Source organism: Nerophis lumbriciformis, linkage group LG12 (genome assembly GCF_033978685.3).
Source record: "Nerophis lumbriciformis linkage group LG12, RoL_Nlum_v2.1, whole genome shotgun sequence".
Classification (NCBI taxonomy): Eukaryota; Metazoa; Chordata; class Actinopteri; order Syngnathiformes; family Syngnathidae; genus Nerophis; species Nerophis lumbriciformis.
This window is the reverse complement of record NC_084559.2, coordinates 4,796,154-4,815,672: the sequence shown is the minus strand read 5'-3', so window position 1 is coordinate 4,815,672 and position 19,519 is coordinate 4,796,154. Positions and strand designations below refer to the sequence as shown.

General features: G+C 42.0%; 1 protein-coding gene across 1 annotated transcript in view; it reads right to left on the bottom strand.

The window, feature by feature from the left end:
* Positions 1-275: 275 nt before the first annotated feature.
* Positions 276-19,519, bottom strand: part of LOC140679213 (rho GTPase-activating protein 25-like) — a 31,463-nt gene continuing 12,219 nt past the window's right edge. Inside the window, exons 4-10 of the mRNA XM_072914199.1 lie at positions 19,381-19,491; positions 17,139-17,346; positions 9,032-9,164; positions 7,562-7,635; positions 7,352-7,473; positions 3,709-4,321; positions 276-616 (exon numbers count right to left, since the gene is read on the bottom strand). Coding sequence (XP_072770300.1) covers positions 415-616; positions 3,709-4,321; positions 7,352-7,473; positions 7,562-7,635; positions 9,032-9,164; positions 17,139-17,346; positions 19,381-19,491 — 1,463 coding nt within the window. The 3' untranslated portion in view covers positions 276-414. The remainder of the gene's footprint in view (positions 617-3,708; positions 4,322-7,351; positions 7,474-7,561; positions 7,636-9,031; positions 9,165-17,138; positions 17,347-19,380; positions 19,492-19,519) is intronic.

Here is a 19,519-nt window from a genome sequence, read left to right as displayed (position 1 = left end):
GGTCTGGTGATAATGTTACCCTTTAAGTTCTCTATTGAGAACTTTGCCCTTGCGATCCATAAATATTATGCGCTTATATGTATTCTGCTGTAATCTTTGAGCCGCAATCGGCCTTAACTTCCATCCATGGTATTGTTACGGTGCGTCAGCTATATGTCAACAACTGTCGTAGATGGGAATCCAGAAATGGTCATTTGTCAATTTTCTTTTTCTTTATTCCAGTACAGTTTTCTTGCTGGAGAAACTTCCAGAAACTATTTTAAAACATGGATGAACACTCTATGTATCTGGCTGCAAAAAGCCAAAACATGTCTCTTCCGCACAGCAGCCAACAGTGGGATTCCACAGTCACCTAACTCTAAAACAAGAATATTTTAAAGTTTATATTAGTTGATACAATATTATAAATGACTGTTAAGTGGGAGCTTGCTGTTCTCCCGACATTAGCCGCTGAATTGCCCTTTGCAGCGCTTCGTTACGTCTCTGAGCTTGGTCTCGGCTGCTCTCCGTGCTTCGCAGACATGCTTCCAAAGATGCTACACGGCGGCGCTCTGCCTCAAGAGTGGATTGGAGCTCAGCGACTGTCTTCCTCAGCTTCTTTATCTCCTGCTGAAGACTGCAAGACACAAGAAATGGAAGGGTCAGATATATAAATATACATATACATCAAGAAGAAAATGACCCCTGTGGAGCCCATCAACATCCAGGGCCGGTAGGTAGCAGTAGTGGGGCAGGACAAGTACCTGGGAGTCCACTTGAACAGCAGACTGGACTAGAAGGACAACAGCAAAGGTGTATACAAGAAGGGCATGAGCAGACTCTTTTTTTTATTTCCCGGGCGAGAACCATGGACTCGGACTTGGAGGTGCTGATTCTCATCCCAGTCGCTTCACACTCGGCTGCGAACCGATCCAGTGAGAGCTGAAGATCCTGGCCAGATGAAGCCATCAGGACCACATCATCTGCAAAAAGCCGAGACCTAATCCTGCAGCCACCAAACCAGGTCCCCTCAACGCCTTGACTGCGCCTATAAATTCTGTCCATAAAAGTTATGAACAGAATCGGTGACAAAGGGCAGCCTTGGCGGAGTCCAACCCTCACTGGAAACGTGTCCGACTTACTGCCGGCAATGCGGACCAAGCTCTGACACTGATCATACAGGGAGCGGACTGCCACAATAAGACAGTCCGATACTCCATACTCTCTGAGCACTCCCCACAGGACTTCCCGGGGGACACGGTCGAATGCCTTCTCCAAGTCCACAAAGCACATGTAGACTGGTTGGGAAAACTCCCATGCACCCTCAAGGACCCTGCCAAGAGTAAGGAGCTGGTCTACCATTCCACGACTAGGACGAAAACCACACTGTTCTTCCTGAATCTGAGATTCGACTATCCGGCGTAGCCTCCTCTCCAGTACAGCTGAATAGACCTTATCGGGAAGGCTGAGGAGTGTGATCCTACAATAGTTGGAACACACCTTCCGGTTCCCCTTCTTAAAGAGAGTAACCACCACCCCGGTCTGCCAATCCAGAGGTACCGCCCCAAATGTCCACGCGATGCTGCAGAGTCTTGTCAACCAAGACAGCCCCACAGCATCCAGAACCTTAAGGAACTCCGGGCGGATCTCACCCACCGAAGATCTAAAACCAATCTAAAAATCTAAAACCAACCCCAAATCATAATACACTATATTGCCAAAAGTATTTTGCCACCCATCCAAATGATGAGAATCTGGTGTCCTAATTACTTGGCCCGGTGTATAAAATCAAGCACTCAGGCATGAGGACTGTTTCTACAAACATTTGTAAAGAATGGGCCGCTCTCAGTGATTTCCAGCGTGGAACTGTCATAGGATGCCACCTGTGCCACAAATCCAGTCGTGAAATCTCCTTGCTCCTAAACATTCCAAAGTCAACTTCATTATAAGAAAAGTGAAGAGTTTGGGAACAACAGCAACTCAGCCACCAAGTGGTAGGCCACGTAAACTGACAGAGAGGAGTCAGCGGATGCTGAAGCGCGTAGTGCAAAGACATTCTGCCAGTTGCTACAGAGCTCTGAACTTCACGTGACCTTCCAATTAGCCCACGTACAGTACGCAGAGAGCTTCATGGAATGGGTTTCCATGGCCGAGCAGCTGTATCTAAGCCATACATCACCGAGTCCAATGCAAAGTGTGGGATGCAGTGGTGTAAAGCAGTGGTCCCCAACCACCGGTCCGGGGACCGGTACCGGTCCGTGACGCATTGGCTACCGGGCCGCACAGAAACATTAATTGATTTATAAACTACCACATTTTCTCAGACTTAACTTTCGCCTGTCCTACTAAATACACCAATAAGCCTGTTAGTAGATGTATTTTACAACTCCATTGTACTAGTACATGGGACAATGCACATCAATGGATATATACCATTTGTGCCAGATTGTGGGCAAAGGCTAATTTACACGTAGAAAGCCGGTCAGTGAAAATAATGCATACATTAAACCGGTCCCTGGTGGAAAAAAGGTTGGGGATCACTGGTGTAAAGCACGTTGTCACTGGACTCTAGAACAGTGGAGATGCATTTTCTGGACTGATGAGTCACGCTTTTCCATCTGGAAATCTGATGGACAAGTCTGGGTTTGGAGGTTGCCAGGAGAACACTACATTTCGGACAGCATTGTGCCGAGTGTGAAATTTGGTGGAGGAGGATTTATGGTGTGGGGTTGTTTTTTTACAGGAGTTGGGCTTGGCCCCTTAGTTCCAGTGAAAGGAACTTTGAATGCTCCAGGATACCAAAAGATGTTTGACAATTCCATGGGATGGCACTTCAACGGATGGATCGGTTCGCAGCCGAGTGTGAAGCGACTGGGATGAGAATCAGCACCTCCAAGTCTGAGTCCATGGTTCTCGCCCGGAAAAGGGTGGAGTGCCATCTCCGGGTTGGGGAGGAGATCTTGCCCCAAGTGGAGGAGTTCAAGTACCTCGGAGTCTTGTTCACGAGTGAGGGAAGAGTGGATCGTGAGATCGACAGGCGGATCGGTGTGGCGTCTTCAGTAATGCGGACGCTGTATCGATCCGTTGTGGTGAAGAAGGAGCTGAGCCGGAAGGCAAAGCTCTCAATTTACCGGTCGATCTACGTTCCCATCCTCACCTATGGTCATGAGCTTTGGGTTATGACCGAAAGGACAAGATCACGGGTACAAGCGGCCGAAATAAGTTTCCTCTTCCGGGTGGCGGGGCTCCCCCTTAGAGATAGGGTGAGAAGCTCTGCCATCCGGGGGGACCTCAAAGTAAAGCCGCTGCTCCTCCACATCGAGAGGAGCCAGATGAGGTAGTTCGGGCATCTGGTCAGGATGCCACCCGAACGCCTCCCTAGGGAGGTGTTTAGGGCACGTCCGACCGGTAGGAGGCCGCGGGGAAGACCCAGGACACGTTGGGAAGACTATGTCTCCCGGCTGGCCTGGGAACGCCTCGGGGTCCCACAGGAAGAGCTGGACGAAGTGGCTGGGGAGAGGGAAGTCTGGGCTTCCCTGCTTAGGTTGCTGCCCCCGCGACCCGACCTCGGATAAGCGGAAGAAGATGGATGGATGGATGGATGGATGGGCACTTCAACGTCATATGTGAGTAAAAGCAGATGGCCAAATACCTTTGGCATTATAGTGTACGACCTCTTTAAGACACCCTCCATTTTTTACAGACACGAACAACAGTGGCACTCCTCACCTGTCAAACTGCTGGCTGTCTTTCCTCTCATCAGTACCACTTTCTATCATGGCGTCAGGTTGAGAGTCACTGTTCCTTTTTTGGGAATTAGCAGGATTGGAACCTTTGCTCTCCTTGAACCCGACTTCTCCCACCTTGGTGCTGGTCGGTGAGCCTCTAGAAAAAGATTCTGGACTTCGAAGGTCCAAGACTTTAAAGATGTCCTCTGATAACGTACTACTCTTCTCATCCACCATCTCCTGGACGCGACTCCAGCGGTTGATGGCGCTGGCCTTTGCCGCCATCCCCGTGAGCGGGCAGTTAAAGGTGGGCAGGGTTTGGGTGCGCTTCCGAGTACTTCCTTGCCAACTCTCGGAAGGCGACGGAAGAAGAGAGTCTTGTAGGACATCTGGAGCGCCGCTGTTTCCTCTTCCTGGAGCCGAACTGTCGTTACACCCGGACACAGAGCTATCGTCCATCTCGGTGGACTCCCAGCCCACGAAGCTACGTGGAGAGTTCTTCTGGCTCTCGGCCTTGTTGCCAGGTGAGGGAGGAAGAACATCTTTGCTGAGAGGAAACAGAGTCTCATGTTGCCTGATCATCACCGTCATCAACTTGTGGATCTGAGGAGTTGCTGTGAAGAAAAGTAAACGTGATCACAATTTTGATCAATTCCTAAAGAGCCCATGTTAGAATAATTTTATCTAAGTTATCACTTAAAATGAGTTCTGTTGCGTTTTGGACCAGTTGTTTCTCCCAGGGAATTCAAGTCACAAGTCGCTCCCAAGCTCTTTACGACACTTAAAGCTGAGTAGAAAAACCACCAGAGACAGAATAGGTATTTTGTAATATATTTGCAAAGCTTTGCATATATATATACATTTAGACCAGTCCAGCATAGAACATTCTATCGCGCCGCCAAGATGGTCTGTCCTCCCGACAAAAACCCTCTCCCCTCTTAAATCTCTCTAGTCAAAACACATGCACATTATCTCTCTTTCTTACATTCCAAAGCTTCAAGGTTAACACACACAGTTTACTTGCAGACAAACAGAAAGAGAACAAATTGAAAAACACGAGCTGTTTTCAAATATGACTATGAAATAAAAGAAGTAACACTTAAATTCGGATATATGTAAATATCTGCCTCCGACAATTCCCAGCGAGAAGACCAAAAGCTGTCTTTGAACCTACCAAGAAGGCTTGTAAAACTCCCCTGTGTAGGATGGAAAGCAACATGAAGGGGTTTCTGTTTTCTTTCATGTATTGTAATCAACAGAAAGATATTGTTTTAACACAAGGACTACAAAGCGGAGAGAAGGCAGGATCTGCCCAAGTTCCAGACGACCTCTTTTTGAACCTCCTTTTTTTAACTGTTTTACGAACCTCTTTTTTGAACTCTTTTACGACCTTTTCTGTGAACTGTTAACGACCTGTTCTTTTTGAACTGTTCTGTAACCAAAGGCAACGCTGTTTACGACCCACGTCCCTTTGGAAGCAGCTGTTGCCATGTGGTCAGAGAAAGTCCAAATAAAGGAGGAAGCGTACAATCTTTCTGTTATGATCCGCTGCCCGGATCATATTTCTGTTTGGGTTTTTGGATCACGTGTGTTTTCTGTTAGTCTTGGACTCATTTTGTTCCTGTCTGTGCACCTTTTGAGTTGGTTACCATAGTTACATATTAATTCCACCTGCCGCTTGTGTTTCTGACGCGCACCTGTTGTAATCACTGACATTATTTAAGCCTGCCTTTTCCAGTCAGTCAGCCTGGTTTCTTTATTTGCGTCACGCGACTGCTACGTAAGTTTTTGCTTGTCTCCTAGCCCCTGCTAAGTGTCATAGTCTTTGCTAAGTTGTAGCCTTAGCTTCCGGTGCGCTCGGCACCTTTTCCAGTCGGTTTGTTTTCTGTTTTGTACCTGTTTTGTGTTGTTTTATTATTAAATCAAGTGTTACCTGCAAGTCCTGTCCGGATTCGTCCTTTGCATCTTGGGAGAACAAAACCCCGCATGATCATGCGCCCCGATCGTGACACTTTTGCCAGAGCATGCTGAGACACTGTACAAGAGTACAGACCAGACGTTTCTCCTCAAATTGAGCCAAATTTAATTCTATCTCTGTTTAATTCTTTGCTTCTTGTCTTGTTTAATAGATGTCATCAGTGTTTGAACCTGACAAGCCCGTTTAATGCTGGCAAAATTGGCACTTGTTCTATACTTCAGGACCTACAAATGATGTCCACAGGCAGAGTTCCCCCAAAATAGACATAGTAGTGATTTTAGGTTGTTTTTTTAACGAGTTTCAGCACATTAGCTGCAAAATTGGATCAGCCTGCGGACGTCACCTACAGAAGACTGGAGGCAATTCTTTTTGTAGCGTTTTCATCACAAATCTCAATTGTTTTCTGCAGAATTTGAAGGAATTAGCAAATATGTCTGCCGGATGTACAAACCCCGAAACCAGTGAAGTTGGCACGTTGTGTAAATGGTAAATAAAAACAGAATACAATTATTTGCAAATCCTTTTCAACCTATATTCAATTGAATATAGAAGTAGATACTAATGATTTCAAAGTGAGTTATCCATCGAATTGTGCAATATAAAAGTAGAAATAGATTTCATGGTCAAATTTTTTAGATTTGCTGTGGTTTTTACAGCATTTTTCTCTAAATGAAAAAAACTGAATTTTTTTTTGTTACTGTAATAAACTGCGGTGCCGTTTTGGCATTTACAGTAATACACCGAAAAAATCTACCGTTGTTGATTTGCGGTAAAAACACATAAAACAAACAGGCAGCTCGGGTGCTAAAATGTTACTGCAAAATTGCAGTTTTTTTCAATTTAGAGTAAAAAAAAACGAATGTAAATTTTACAGTAAAATTCTGGCCGCCTTTTTTACCATAAAACAGCACTACTGTTTTTCCATTTACAGTAATATACACTACATTTTGAGGTGAAATTATTGCAACTTACCATATTTTTTTACATTTTAGTAGTTTTTAAAAAATCTACTAATAAAATGCATAGAAAAATTGTGTAATAATAGTATTCACTGTAAGATGGGCCCTCTGTAGCCAAACTGTTGGAATAATTATGTGTAAGTTATCACACAACTCTTATGCTTAAAGGCCGTTGCTATAGTTATTATCAATTGTGCTGAAGTTGTACTTTTCTATCTGTGCAAAGCGAGTCGTCTCGTATCAGTGTTTGTGTCCAGAACCGGCCTGCTGTCTGCCAAGGCCGAACATCGAGTACCGTGACGCAGACAAAGCAGAAACAGGGCGATATCACGAGTGTCAGCGCATTTGCATTTCTGAATAATCATATATTGTTGTCCCCCCCCACCCCCCTTCCTTCAGCGGCAGCCTCAGTGATGTAACCAGGGACCTCCCAAATAAATACAGGAGCACGTGGGCTGGACTTTAGAGCGTAGGTTGTTTCTGTAACTACAGTACAGCCCAAAACGTCTCTCCTCATTGAGCAAAATGTAACTCTGTCTCTGCATGATTCCTTGCTTCTTGTCTGTTTAATAAATGTCATCAGTGTTTGAACCTGACACAAACATAACTGCGATGTGGCCCTCAGCGAAAACCACTTTGACACCTCTGGTTTAGGTAGAACCTCAGACCAGGATAGGAACTCATTGGTATAAATGAAATGTTCGCACCCTCCATCACTGAGAAGGGGTCTTGTATTTGAGGTTTGAGCAGGTTGATTCCCATCACAGTGGCCAAGTTTTCCACACTCATCTTGTTGACTTTGGAATTCAGCTGCACCTCAAACAAGAACCTAGTGGGCAACAACACACACCGTTGAATGCGTGTGCAGATATTGTGCACGACATGTCTCGATACTTTGTGACGCAGCGTTAGCTCACCGGCAGACATAACTTAGAAGATTGTAGTTGACCCTGGGGAGGAGGGAGATCTGTTCCTCCAACTTCTCTTGACCCTAAACGCAACAAAAAGAAACATGTGTTATGCAAAGTGCCATCCATCCATCCATCCATCTTCTTCCGCTTATCCGAGGTCGGGTCGTGGGGGCAGCAGCCTAAGCAGGGAAGCCCAGACTTCCCTCTCCCCAGCCACTTCGTCCAGCTCTTCCCGGGGGATCCCGAGGCGTTCCCAGGCCAGCCGGGAGACATAGTCTTCCCAACGTGTCCTGGGTCTTCCCCGTGGCCTCCTACCGGTCGGACGTGCCCTAAACACCTCCCGAGGGAGGCGATCGGGTGGCATCCTGACCAGATGCCCGAACCACCTCATCTGGCTCCTCTCGATGTGGAGGAGCAGCGGCTTTACTTTGAGCTCCCCCCGGATGACAGAGCTTCTCACCCTATCTCTAAGGGAGAGCCCTGCCACCCGGCGGAGGAAACTCATTTCGGCCGCTTGTACCCGTGATCTTGTCCTTTCGGTCATAACCCAAAGCTCATGACCATAGGTGAGGATGGGAACGTAGATCGACCGGTTAATTGAGAGCTTTACCTTGCGGCTCAGCTCCTTCTTCACCACAACGGATCGATACAGCGTCCGCATTACTGAAGATGCCGCACCGGTCCGCCTGTCGATCTCACGATCCACTCTTCCCTCACTCGTGAACAAGACTCCGAGGTACTTGAACTCCTCCACTTGGGGCAGGGTCTCCTCCCCAACCCGGAGATGGCATTCCACCCTTTTCCGGGCGAGAACCATGGACTCGGACTTGGAGGTGCTGATTCTCATCCCAGTTGCTTCACACTCGGCTGTGAACCGATCCAGTGAGAGCTGAAGATCCTGGCCAGATGAAGCCATCAGGACCACATCATCTGCAAAATGCAGAGACCTAATCCTGCAGCCACCAAACCGGATCCCCTCAACGCCTTGACTGCGCCTAGAAATTTTGTTCATAAAAGTTATGAACAGAATCGGTGACAAAGGGCAGCCTTGGCGGAGTCCAACCCTCACTGGAAACGTGTCCGACTTACTGCCGGCAATGCGGACCAAGCTCTGACACTGATCATACAGGGAGCGGACCGCCAAAATCAGACAGTCCGATACCCCATACTCTCTGAGCACTCCCCACAGGACTTCCCGAGGGACACGGTCGAATGCCTTCTCCAAGTCCACAAAGCACATGTAGACTGGTTGGGCAAACTCCCATGCACCCTCAAGGACCCTGCCGAGAGTATAGAGCTGGTCCACAGTTCCACGACCAGGACGAAAACCACACTGTTCCTCCTGAATCCGAGGTTCGACTATCCGGCGTAGCCTCCTCTCCAGTACATCACGGTACACGGTTATGCAAAGTGCACGGACACAAATAGGTAGTGCATACAAGACGTGCAGACTAGACAAGTTCGGACTCAATATACTTCAGTTTTGTTGGAGTCCAGCAGGTTGGTGCAGTCCAGGAAATCCTGGTACTGAGTCCATGGTATCGCAGGCTCTGGCAGCTCCCGCAAGTACAGCTTCAGCAGTGACGCTACAGTGTGGACATCTGTCTCACTGTGGGAGACAAAACATTCAATAAAAGGAGACTTAAATTGTGTTTTTCCTTGTCTTTGACCTGTAAATGTCGTCACAATACCGGATATTCGTGTTAAATGATGCCAAAGCTGGCATGTTGTGTAAATGGTAAATAAAAACAGAATACAACGATTTGCAAATCCTTTTCAACTTATATTCAATTGAATAGACTGCAAAGAAGATACTTAACGTTCGAACTGGAAAACTTTTGTTATTTTTTCGCAAAATTAGAATTTGATGCCTGCAACATGTTTCAAAAACTGTCCAGCATTGATTTTCACTTTGATCACGTATCCTTCTGCAAAAGCTGTCTTTGAAACCTACCAAGAAGAAGGCTCGTAAAACTCCACTATGTAAGGGGGAGAGCCACATGAAGGGTTTTCTGTTTTCTCTCATGTATGGTAATCAACAGAACGATATTGTTCTAATCCAAGGACTTCAAAGCGGAGAGATAGCAGGATCTGCCCAATTTCCAGACGACCTCTTTTTGAAGTATTTTACAAACTCTTTTTGAACTATTTTACGAACCTCTTTTTGAAGTATTTTACGAACTCTTTTTGAACTATTTTATGGACCTCTTTTTGAAGTATTTTACGAACACTTTTTGAACTATTTTATGGACCTCTTTTTGAAGTATTTTACAAACTCTTTTTGAACTATTTTATGGACCTCTTTTTGAACTATTTTACGAACTCTTTTTGAACTGACCTTTTCTGTGAATTGTTTACGATCTTTTCTGTGAACTCGTAAAACTCCACTGTCTAAGGCAGAAAGCCACATGAAGGGTTTTCTGTTTTCTCTCATGTATGGTAATCAACAGAACGATATTGTTCTAACCCAAGGACTTCAAAGCGGAGAGATAGCAGGATCTGCCCAATTTCCAGACGACCTCTTTTTGAAGTATTGTACAAACTCTTTTTGAACTATTTTACGAACTCTTTTTGAACTATTTTATGGACCTCTTTTTGAACTATTTTACGAACTCTTTTTGAGCTATTTTATGGACCTCTTTTTGTAGTATTTTACAAACTCTTTTTGTACTATTTTATGGACCTCTTTTTGAACTATTTTACGAACTCTTTTTGAACTGACCTTTTCTGTGAATTGTTTACGATCTTTTCTGTGAACTCGTAAAACTCCACTGTCTAAGGCAGAAAGCCACATGAAGGGTTTTCTGTTTTCTCTCATGTATGGTAATCAACAGAACGATATTGTTCTAACCCAAGGACGTCAAAGCGGAGCGATAGCAGGATCTGCCCAATTTCCAGACAACCTCTTTTTGAAGTATTGTACAAACTCTTTTTGAACTATTTTATGGACCTCTTTTTGAACTATTTTACGAACTCTTTTTGAACTATTTTATGGACCTCTTTTTGAAGTATTTTCCGAACTCTTTTTGAACTATTTTATGGACCTCCTTTTGAACTATTTTACGAACTCTTTTTGAACTGACCTTTTCTGTGAATTGTTTACGACCTTTTCTGTGAACTTTTTACAACCTTTGTCCTTTGGAAACAGAGGTGGCCATGTGGTCGGGGAGGGTCCAAAATACAAGAAGGAGGCGTGCGATCTTTTGGCAGAACGTGATGACACTGTACAAGGGTACAGATGTGCACGTTTCTCCTCACTGAACCACATTGAATTCTGTTTCTGTTTGATTCTTTGCTTCTTGTCTTGTTTAATAGATGTCATCAGTGTTTGAACCTGACATAAGGTGAGAAACACGATTGAATCTAAGACAGAACTCATAGTTTTCCGCTTGACTCTTCCCTGCCATCTCCCTCTCTGCTCATCACCAACAACACCTTTTGGAAGAGATTATTGATGAAAACCAAGATACCATTGTACAAACCCCAAAACCAGTGAAGTTGGCACGTTGTGTAAATGGTAAATAAAAACAGAATACAATGATTTACAAATCATTTTCAACTTATATTCAATAGAATAGACTGCAAAGACAAGATATTTAATGTTCCAACTGGAAAAATGTGTTATTTTTTGCAAATATTAGCTCATTCGGAATTTGATGCCTGCAACATGTTTCAAAAAAGCTGGCACAAGTGGCAAATAAGTTGAGGAATGCTCATCAAACACTTATTTGGAACATCCCACAGGTGAACAGGCTATTTGGGAACAGGTGGGTGCCATGATTGGGTATAAAAGTAGATTCCATGAAATGCTCAGTCATTCACAAACAAGGATGGGACGAGGGTCACCACTTTGTCAACAAATGCGTGAGCAAATTGTCGAACAGTTTAAGAACAACATTTCTTAAACAGCTATTGCAAGGAATTTAGGGATTTCACCATCTACGGTCCGTAATATCATCAAAAGGTTCAGAGAATTTGGAGAAATCACTGCACATAAGCGGCTGAGCCATGACCTTGAATCCCTCAGGCGGTAGGTACTGCATCAAAAAGCGACATCAGTGTGTAAAGGATATCACCACATGGGCACTTCAGAAAACCACTGTCAGTAACTACAGTTGGTCGCTACATCTGTAAGTGCAAGTTAAAACTTTACTATGCAAAGCCAAAGCCATTTATCAACAACACCCAGAAACGCCGCCGGCTTCACTGGGCCCGAGCTCATCTAAGATGGACTGATGCAAAGTGGAAAAATGTTCCGTGGTCTGACGAGTCCACATTTCAAATTGTTTTTTAGAAACCGTGGTTTAGCTTGTTTCTCAACAAGCTATTGCAAGGAATTTAGGGATTTCACCAGCTACGGTCTGTAATATCATCAAAAGTTGAACAACTTAAGCCAGTGTTTTTCAACCTTTTTTTGAGCCAAGGCACATTTTTTGCGTTGAAAATATCCGCAGGCACACCACCTGCCGAAATCATAAAAAAAAACGAAACTCAGTTGACAGTAAAAAGTCGTTGTCGCAATTGTTGGATATGACTTTAAACCATAACCAACTATGTATCAATATAGCTCTTGTCTCAAAGTAGGTCTACCGTCACATCACGCCATTTTTTGCTGTTTTCCTGTGTGTAGTGTTTCAGTTCTTGTCTTGCGCTCCTATTTTGGTGGCTTTTTCTCTTTTTTTGGTATTTTCCTGGAGCAGTTTCATGTCTTCCTTTGAGCGATATTTCCCACATCTACTTTGTTTTAGCATCCAAGAATATTTCAGTTGTTTTTTTCCTTCTTTGTGGGGACATTGCTGACTGTCATGTCATGTTCGGATGTACATTGTGGACGCCGTCTTTGCTCCACAGTAAGTCTTTGCTCCACAGTAAGTCTTTGCTGTCGTCCAGCATTCTGTTTTTGTTTACTTTGTAGCCAGTTCAGTTTTAGTTTCGTTCTGCATAGCCTTCCTTAAGCTTCAATGCCTTTTCTTCGATCCACTCACCTTTGGTTTATTTTTGGTTTAAGCATTATATACCTTTTTGCCTGCATTTTGCCTCCCGCTGTTTCCGACATCTACAAAGCAATTAGCCACCGGCTGCCACCTACTGATATGGAAGAGTATTACACGGTTACTCTGCCGAGCTCTAGACAGCACAGACACTCAACAACAACACATCATTTGCAGACTATAATTACTGGTTTGCAAAAAATATTTTTAACCCAAATAGGTGAAATTAGATAATCTCCCACGGCACACCAGACTGTATCTCACGTTGAAAAACACTGACTTAAGCTGTACGTCAAGCAAGAATGGGAAAGAATTCCACTTCAAAAATGTGTCACCTCAGTTCCCAAATGTTTACTGAGTTATAATAATAATAATAATAATATGTTTTATTTGTAAAAAGCACTTTCCATTGAGCAAACAACCTCAAAGTGCTACAGTGTATTAATAAAATAAATAAAAAGCCAATAAAAATAAATAAAAATAAAAACTAGAACTAGCACGCATATATCTAAAAAAAAGGTTGTTGTTTTTTTAAAAAAAAGAAGGGTTTTTAAACAAAAAAAACATTCACAGTCTGTGGTGCCCTCAGGTGGTCAGGGAGAGCGTTCCACAGACTGGGGGAAAAAAATGAAGTTTCTCAGTGTGAACATTAAATATCTTTTCTTTGCAGTCTATTCAATTGAATATAAGTTGAAAAGGATTTGCAAATCATTGTATTCTCTTTTTATTTACGAATTACACAACGTGACATTTTCACTGGTTTTGGGGTATCTAACAAGACGTCGTCTACACACACAAACCATGCTGAGCCATACTTCTTTCATTCATTCATTTTCCAGCGTTCAGGATCACGGTGAGCTATGCACCCTGGGTTGGTCAATCCCCGGCGGGGACAAGAGGTAGATTCACTTGTTTGAACTATGTCACTCTATCTTGGCCATTTATTTAAGAAACGCAAGCTGTGGGGGGGGAAAAGGTTATGGTATTGTGTAGGCAGGCTTCCTCTTGCGTGCCCACCTGAACAGGATGTGGTGTGAGAAGAAATCGAAGTCGCTCTGCATTTCTCTCGAGGTACTTTCTGGTGTGTTAACTGGGGAGAATGTCTGGGTGTGTGTGTGTGTGTGTGTGTGTGTGTGTGTGTGTGTGTGTGTGTGTGTGTGTGTGTGTGTGTGTGTGCGTGTATTTCTACCCTTCTTGAGACATCAAGAAGGAAAAGTAGCTTCCATATGAGGAGGTGTGAACAAGTGATGACATAAATCATGGTCCCAATAACATTGCATCTAACAGAGAATGTCTCATTTGCACCCCCTGGTGGTGAAATCTATCAAAATGAGGGTGGTCCCAAAAAGGAGGGATTTTTCAAATTGACTGTGTCGGTTTTAAAAGTGCTCCCCCTCTGGTCAACATATGAAATAACAAGTGTGTGTAAAAATTTGAAGTGTGCCCCCTTTCGCCAAAAGTAATTAAAAACATAAAAGATATGTATATAGAGACATACTGTAATAACTTGAAATAAATAATGAAGATTCTAAATCAATTACAAAAATAAATAAATTAACTCAAAGCAGTCTTTTTCTCACAATGTGTTGTCTTTTTTCTTATAAAATTGGGAAAAAGTTCTCATATTCTTTCTGTTTCTGTAATATTGCAATATTTTCTTGTGAAATTAATACTTTTAAAATGTAAAATTATTTCTTTTTAATGCAAAATGGTAACATTTGTTGTATAAAATTCCGACTTTTATCACAGTATTGCCATTTTTTTGTTGTTCTTGTAAAATACTGAGATTTTTTGAGTAAAATTATGACTTTTGTCATCATTTTGCCAAGTAAAATTCTGATTATTATTATAATATTGGCGACATGTTAAAGTGTTCTTATAAAATTGTGACTTTTTATAAAATTGCCAAAATTTCAAGCTTTTCTTGTAAAATTCCGACTGTTATTGAGTAAATGCCAACTTTTATCATAATATTGTACACATGTTCAGTTTTTCTTGTAAGATGTTGACTTCCGCTAAATAAAATTATGACTTTTATTATAATACTGCCAAAATTCTAAATTTTTCTTGCGAAATTGTGACTTTTTTCTTGTGAAATTCCAACTAATTTTTCACAACAAGCTTTTTTATATTTGCATAGTATGTATATATTATTAATGTTGTAAATACACATCTTTATATATCTAGAAAGGGTGGTCCTAAAGAGGGAGGCATTTTCCCGAGGTCTCAAGAAGGTAACAAATACAAGAATATGCGTGTGTGTGTGTGTGTGTGTGCGCATTTGTGTGTGTGTTTGTATTTCTAGCCTTCTTGAGACATCAAGAAGGAAAACTAGCTTCCATATGAGGAGGTGTGAACAAGTGATGACATAAATCATGGTCCCAATAACATTGCATCTAATAGAGAATGTCTCATTTGCACCCCTGGTGGTGAAATCTTTCAAAATGAGGGTGGTCCCCCTCTGGTCAACATATGAAATAACAAGTTTGTGTACAAATTTGAAGTGCGTCCCCTTTGGCCAAAACCAATTTAAAAAGTTAAATAAATATGTATATCGAAACATACTGTAATAACTTGAAATAAATAATGAAGATTATAAATTAGTTACAAACAAAAAATTCAAAAATAAATAAATGAACTAAAAGCAGTCTTTTTCTCACAATGTATCAACTTTTTTCTTATAAAATTGGGAACAATTTCTCATGTTCTTTCTGTAATATTGCAATATTTTCTTGTGAAATTAATACTTTTTTAATTTAGAATTATTACTTTTTAATGCAAAATGGTGATATTTGTCATATAAAATTCTGACTTTTATCACAGTATTGCCATTTTTTTGTTGTTCTTGTAAAATAGTGACATTTTTTGAGTAAAATTATGACTTTTGTCATCATTTTGCCAAGTAAAATTCCGATTATTATTATAATATTGGCAACATTTTAAAGTGTTCTTATAAAATTGTGACTTTTGTCGAGTAAAATCACAAGTCTTTTTTTAATAAAATTGCCAACATTTTAAGCTTTTCTTGTAAAATTGCGACTGTTATTGAGTAAAATTCCAACTTTTATCATAATATTGCACAAATGTTCAGTTTTTCTTGTAAGATGTTGACTTCCGTTGAGTAAAAATACGACTTTTATTATAATACCGCCAAAATTCTAAGTTTTTCTCGGGAAAGTGTGACCTTGTGAAATTCAACTAATTTTTCACAACAAGCTTTTTTATATTTGCATAGTATGTATATATTATTAATGTTGTAAATACACATCTTTATATATCTAGAAAGGGTGGTGCTAAAGAAGTAGGCATTTTTCAGGTCTCAAGAAGGTAACAAATACAAGAATGTGTGTGTGTGTGTGTGTGTGTGTGTGTGTGTGTGTGTGTGTGTGTGTGTGTGTGTGTGTGTGTGTGTGTGTGTGTGTGTGTTCTTGTACTTGTACCCTTCTTGAGACATCAAGGTGTGAACAAGTGATGACATAAATAATGGTCCCAATACAGAAAACCATTGCATCTAAGAGAGAATGTCTCATTTGCTCCCTGGTGGTGGAATCTATCTAAATGAGGGTGATCCCAAAAAGGAGGGATTTTTCAAATTGACTCTGTTGCAAGTCTTGTGTATTCTTTGTAACTTGTTTGTGTGTGCTATGGCTATTGAGGTTTTTTTTTCCTGGTCTCAGTCTGGAGTCCAGCTTTAGACTGAATTTTTTTTTTTACCCCCATCAATGTTTACCTGTTTTATACCTTTTTAAGGAGCGCCTGAAATTGGCTGGTGCTCCTGTTTTGTCTCCCTATAATGTTTATCTGCTCTTGAGTGGGACTGTGCTGAAAACTGTGTGTCGGTTTTAAAAGGGCTCCCCCTCTGGTCAACATATGAAATAACAAGTGTGTGTAAAAATTTGAAGGGCTCCCCCTCTGGCCAATATATGTTATAACAAATGTGTGTAAGAAATTGAAATGTGCCCCCTTTGGCCCAAATGAATAAAAATAAAAACAATCATATAGAGACATGCTGTAATAACTTGAAGTAAATAATGAAGATTAAAAAACAATTCAAACAAAAAAGCTAAAAGCTTACCTTTTTTATATTTGCACAGTATGTATATATTATTAATGTTGTAAATACAAATATTTATATATCTAGAAAGGCTGGTCCTAAAGAGGGAGGCATTTTTCCGGGGTCTCAAGAAGGTAACAAATACAAGAATGTGTGTTTGTCTGTGTGTGTGTGAGTGTGTGTGCGTGTGTGTGTGCGTGTGTGTGTGTGTGTGTGTGTTCTTGTATTTGTACCCTTCTTGAGACATCAAGGTGTGAACAAGTGATGACATAAATCATGGTCCCAATAACATTGCATCTAATAGAGAATGTCTCATTTGCTCCCTGGTGGTGGAATCTATCTAAATGAGGGTGGTCCCAAAAAGGAGGGATTTTTCTAATTGACTCTGTTGCAAGTCTTGTGTATTCTTTGTAACTTGTTTGTGTGTGCTATGGCTATTGAGTTCTTTTTTTCCTGGTCTCAGTCTGGACTCCTCAGCCTTAGACTGAATATTTTTTTTACTCAAAAAGTTCCGTCGGTAAAGAGGCGTGTGCATCACCTGGGGAAAGACGGCCTCTCTCCCGCATCGAAGGCATCTCTGAACTGTTTGACAGAGTTGTCTTGTCCAGGCAGGCGGAAGATGCCTTCCTCGTTCAGACCGTGTTCTCTGATGTACTCTACACACTTCTGGACTAGGATCGGCACCATGTGGCAACCAAAACGCTTCTCGTACGTCACGGTGTCCGTGAGGCTTTTACCGAACACTCCTGGGACACAAAAAGAGAGACACTTAACCAAATAAAGAGCAGGAAAAGTCATGATGTAATGTGTGTTTATTATGATGTCATCTTTCACTAGCAGTTACGTGCACAGTACAGTAGTACTTTGGTTTTCAAACACCCCGCCTTTGGTTTGTTTGGTTGATTTAAAAAAAAAAATCAAACTGCAGTGAACTTGGTACGTTGTGTAAATGGTAAATAAAACAAATGTCAACAAATGCGTGAGCAAATTTTTGAACAGTTTAAGAACAACATTTCTCAACCAGCTATTGCAAGGAATTTAGGGATTGCACCATCTATGGTCCGTAATATCATCAAAGGGTTCAGAGAATCTGGAGAAATCACTGCACGTAAGCAGCTAATCCCGTGACCTTCGATCCCTCAGGCTGTACTGCATCAAAAACCGACATCAGTGTGTAAAGGATATCACCACACGGGCTCAGGAACACTTCAGAAACCCACTGTCAGTAACTACAGTTGGTCGCTACATCTGTAAGTGCAAGTTAAAACTGTACTATGCAAAGCGAAAGCCATTTATCAACAACACCCAGAAACGCTGCTGGCTTTGCTGGGCCTGAGCTCATCTACGATGGACTGATGCAAAGTGGAAAAGTTTTTTGTGGTCTGACGAGTCCACATTTCAAATTGTTTTTAGAAACTGTGGACGTCGTGTCCTCCGGACCAAAGAGGAAAAGAACCATCCGGACTGTTATAGGTGCAAAGTTGAAAAGCCAGCATCTGTGTCAACAAATGCGCAAGCAAATTGTTGAACAGTTAAAGAACAACATTTCTCAAACAGCTATTGCAAGGAATTTAGGGATTTCACCATCTACGGTCCGTAATATCATCAAAACGTTCAGAGAATCTGGAGAAATCACTGCACGTAAGCGGCTAAGCCCGTGACCTTCGATCCCTCAGGCTGTACTGCATCAAAAACCGACATCAGTGTGTAAAGGATATCACCACATGGGCTCAGGAACACTTCAGAAACCCACTGTCAGTAGCTACAGTTGGTCGCTACATCTGTAAGTGCAAGTTAAAACTGTACTATGCAAAGCGAAAGCCATTTATCAACAACACCCAGAAACGCTGCTGGCTTTGCTGGGCCTGAGCTCATCTACGATGGACTGATACAAAGTGGAAAAGTTTTTTGTGGTCTGACGAGTCCACATTTCAAATTGTTTTTAGAAACTGTGGACGTCGTGTCCTCCGGACCAAAGAGGAAAAGAACCATCCGGATTGTTATAGGCGCAAAGTTGAAAAGCCAGCATCTGTGATGGTATGGGGGTGTATTAGTGCCCAAGACATGGGTAACTTACACATCTGTGAAGGCACCATTAATGCTGAAAGGTACATACAGGTTTTGGAGCAACATATGTTGCCATCCAAGCATGGACGCCCCTGCTTATTTCAACAAGATAATGCCAAGCCACGTGTTACATCAGCGTGGCTTCATAGTAAAAGAGTGCGGGTACTAGACTGGCCTGCCTGTAGTCCAGACCTGTCTCCCATTGAAATTATGAAGCCTAAAATACCACAGACTGTTGAACAACTTAAGCTGTACATCAAGCAAGAATGGGAAATAATTCCACCTGAAAAGCTTCAAAAATGTGTCTCCTCAGTTCCCAAACGTTTACTGAGTGTTGTTAAAAGGAAAGGCCATGTAACACAGTGGTGAACATGCTACTGTGACAACTTTTTTGCAATGTGTTGTTGCCTTTAAATTCTATTTTAATGATTATTTGCACACAAAAAAAAGTTGTTTCTCAGTGTGAACATTAAATATCTTGTCTTTGCAGTCTATTCAATTGAATATAAGTTGAAAAGGATTTGCAAATCATTGTTTTTATTAACCATTTACACAACGGGACAACTTTTGAGGTTTGTACATGTAAAGGCAGAAAAACTGTCCTGCTTTGTTTTGTTTTGTTTTTTTAATGCATTTGCATAACTATGCACATTCCTTCTTGGAGTTTGGATGGAATAAGTCTAAAAATGTTGAAGTAACATTTGAAAGGGAACCTCCACTCGGAACGCCGACGACTTTGCGCAGCGTGCGGACCCACTCCACCATGTCAGTCTGAGAGTTGGCCATGAACACATAATGGCATCGCTCTTTTTCTCCATTTGTACCTGCGAGACATAAAGAATCATGTGTGGG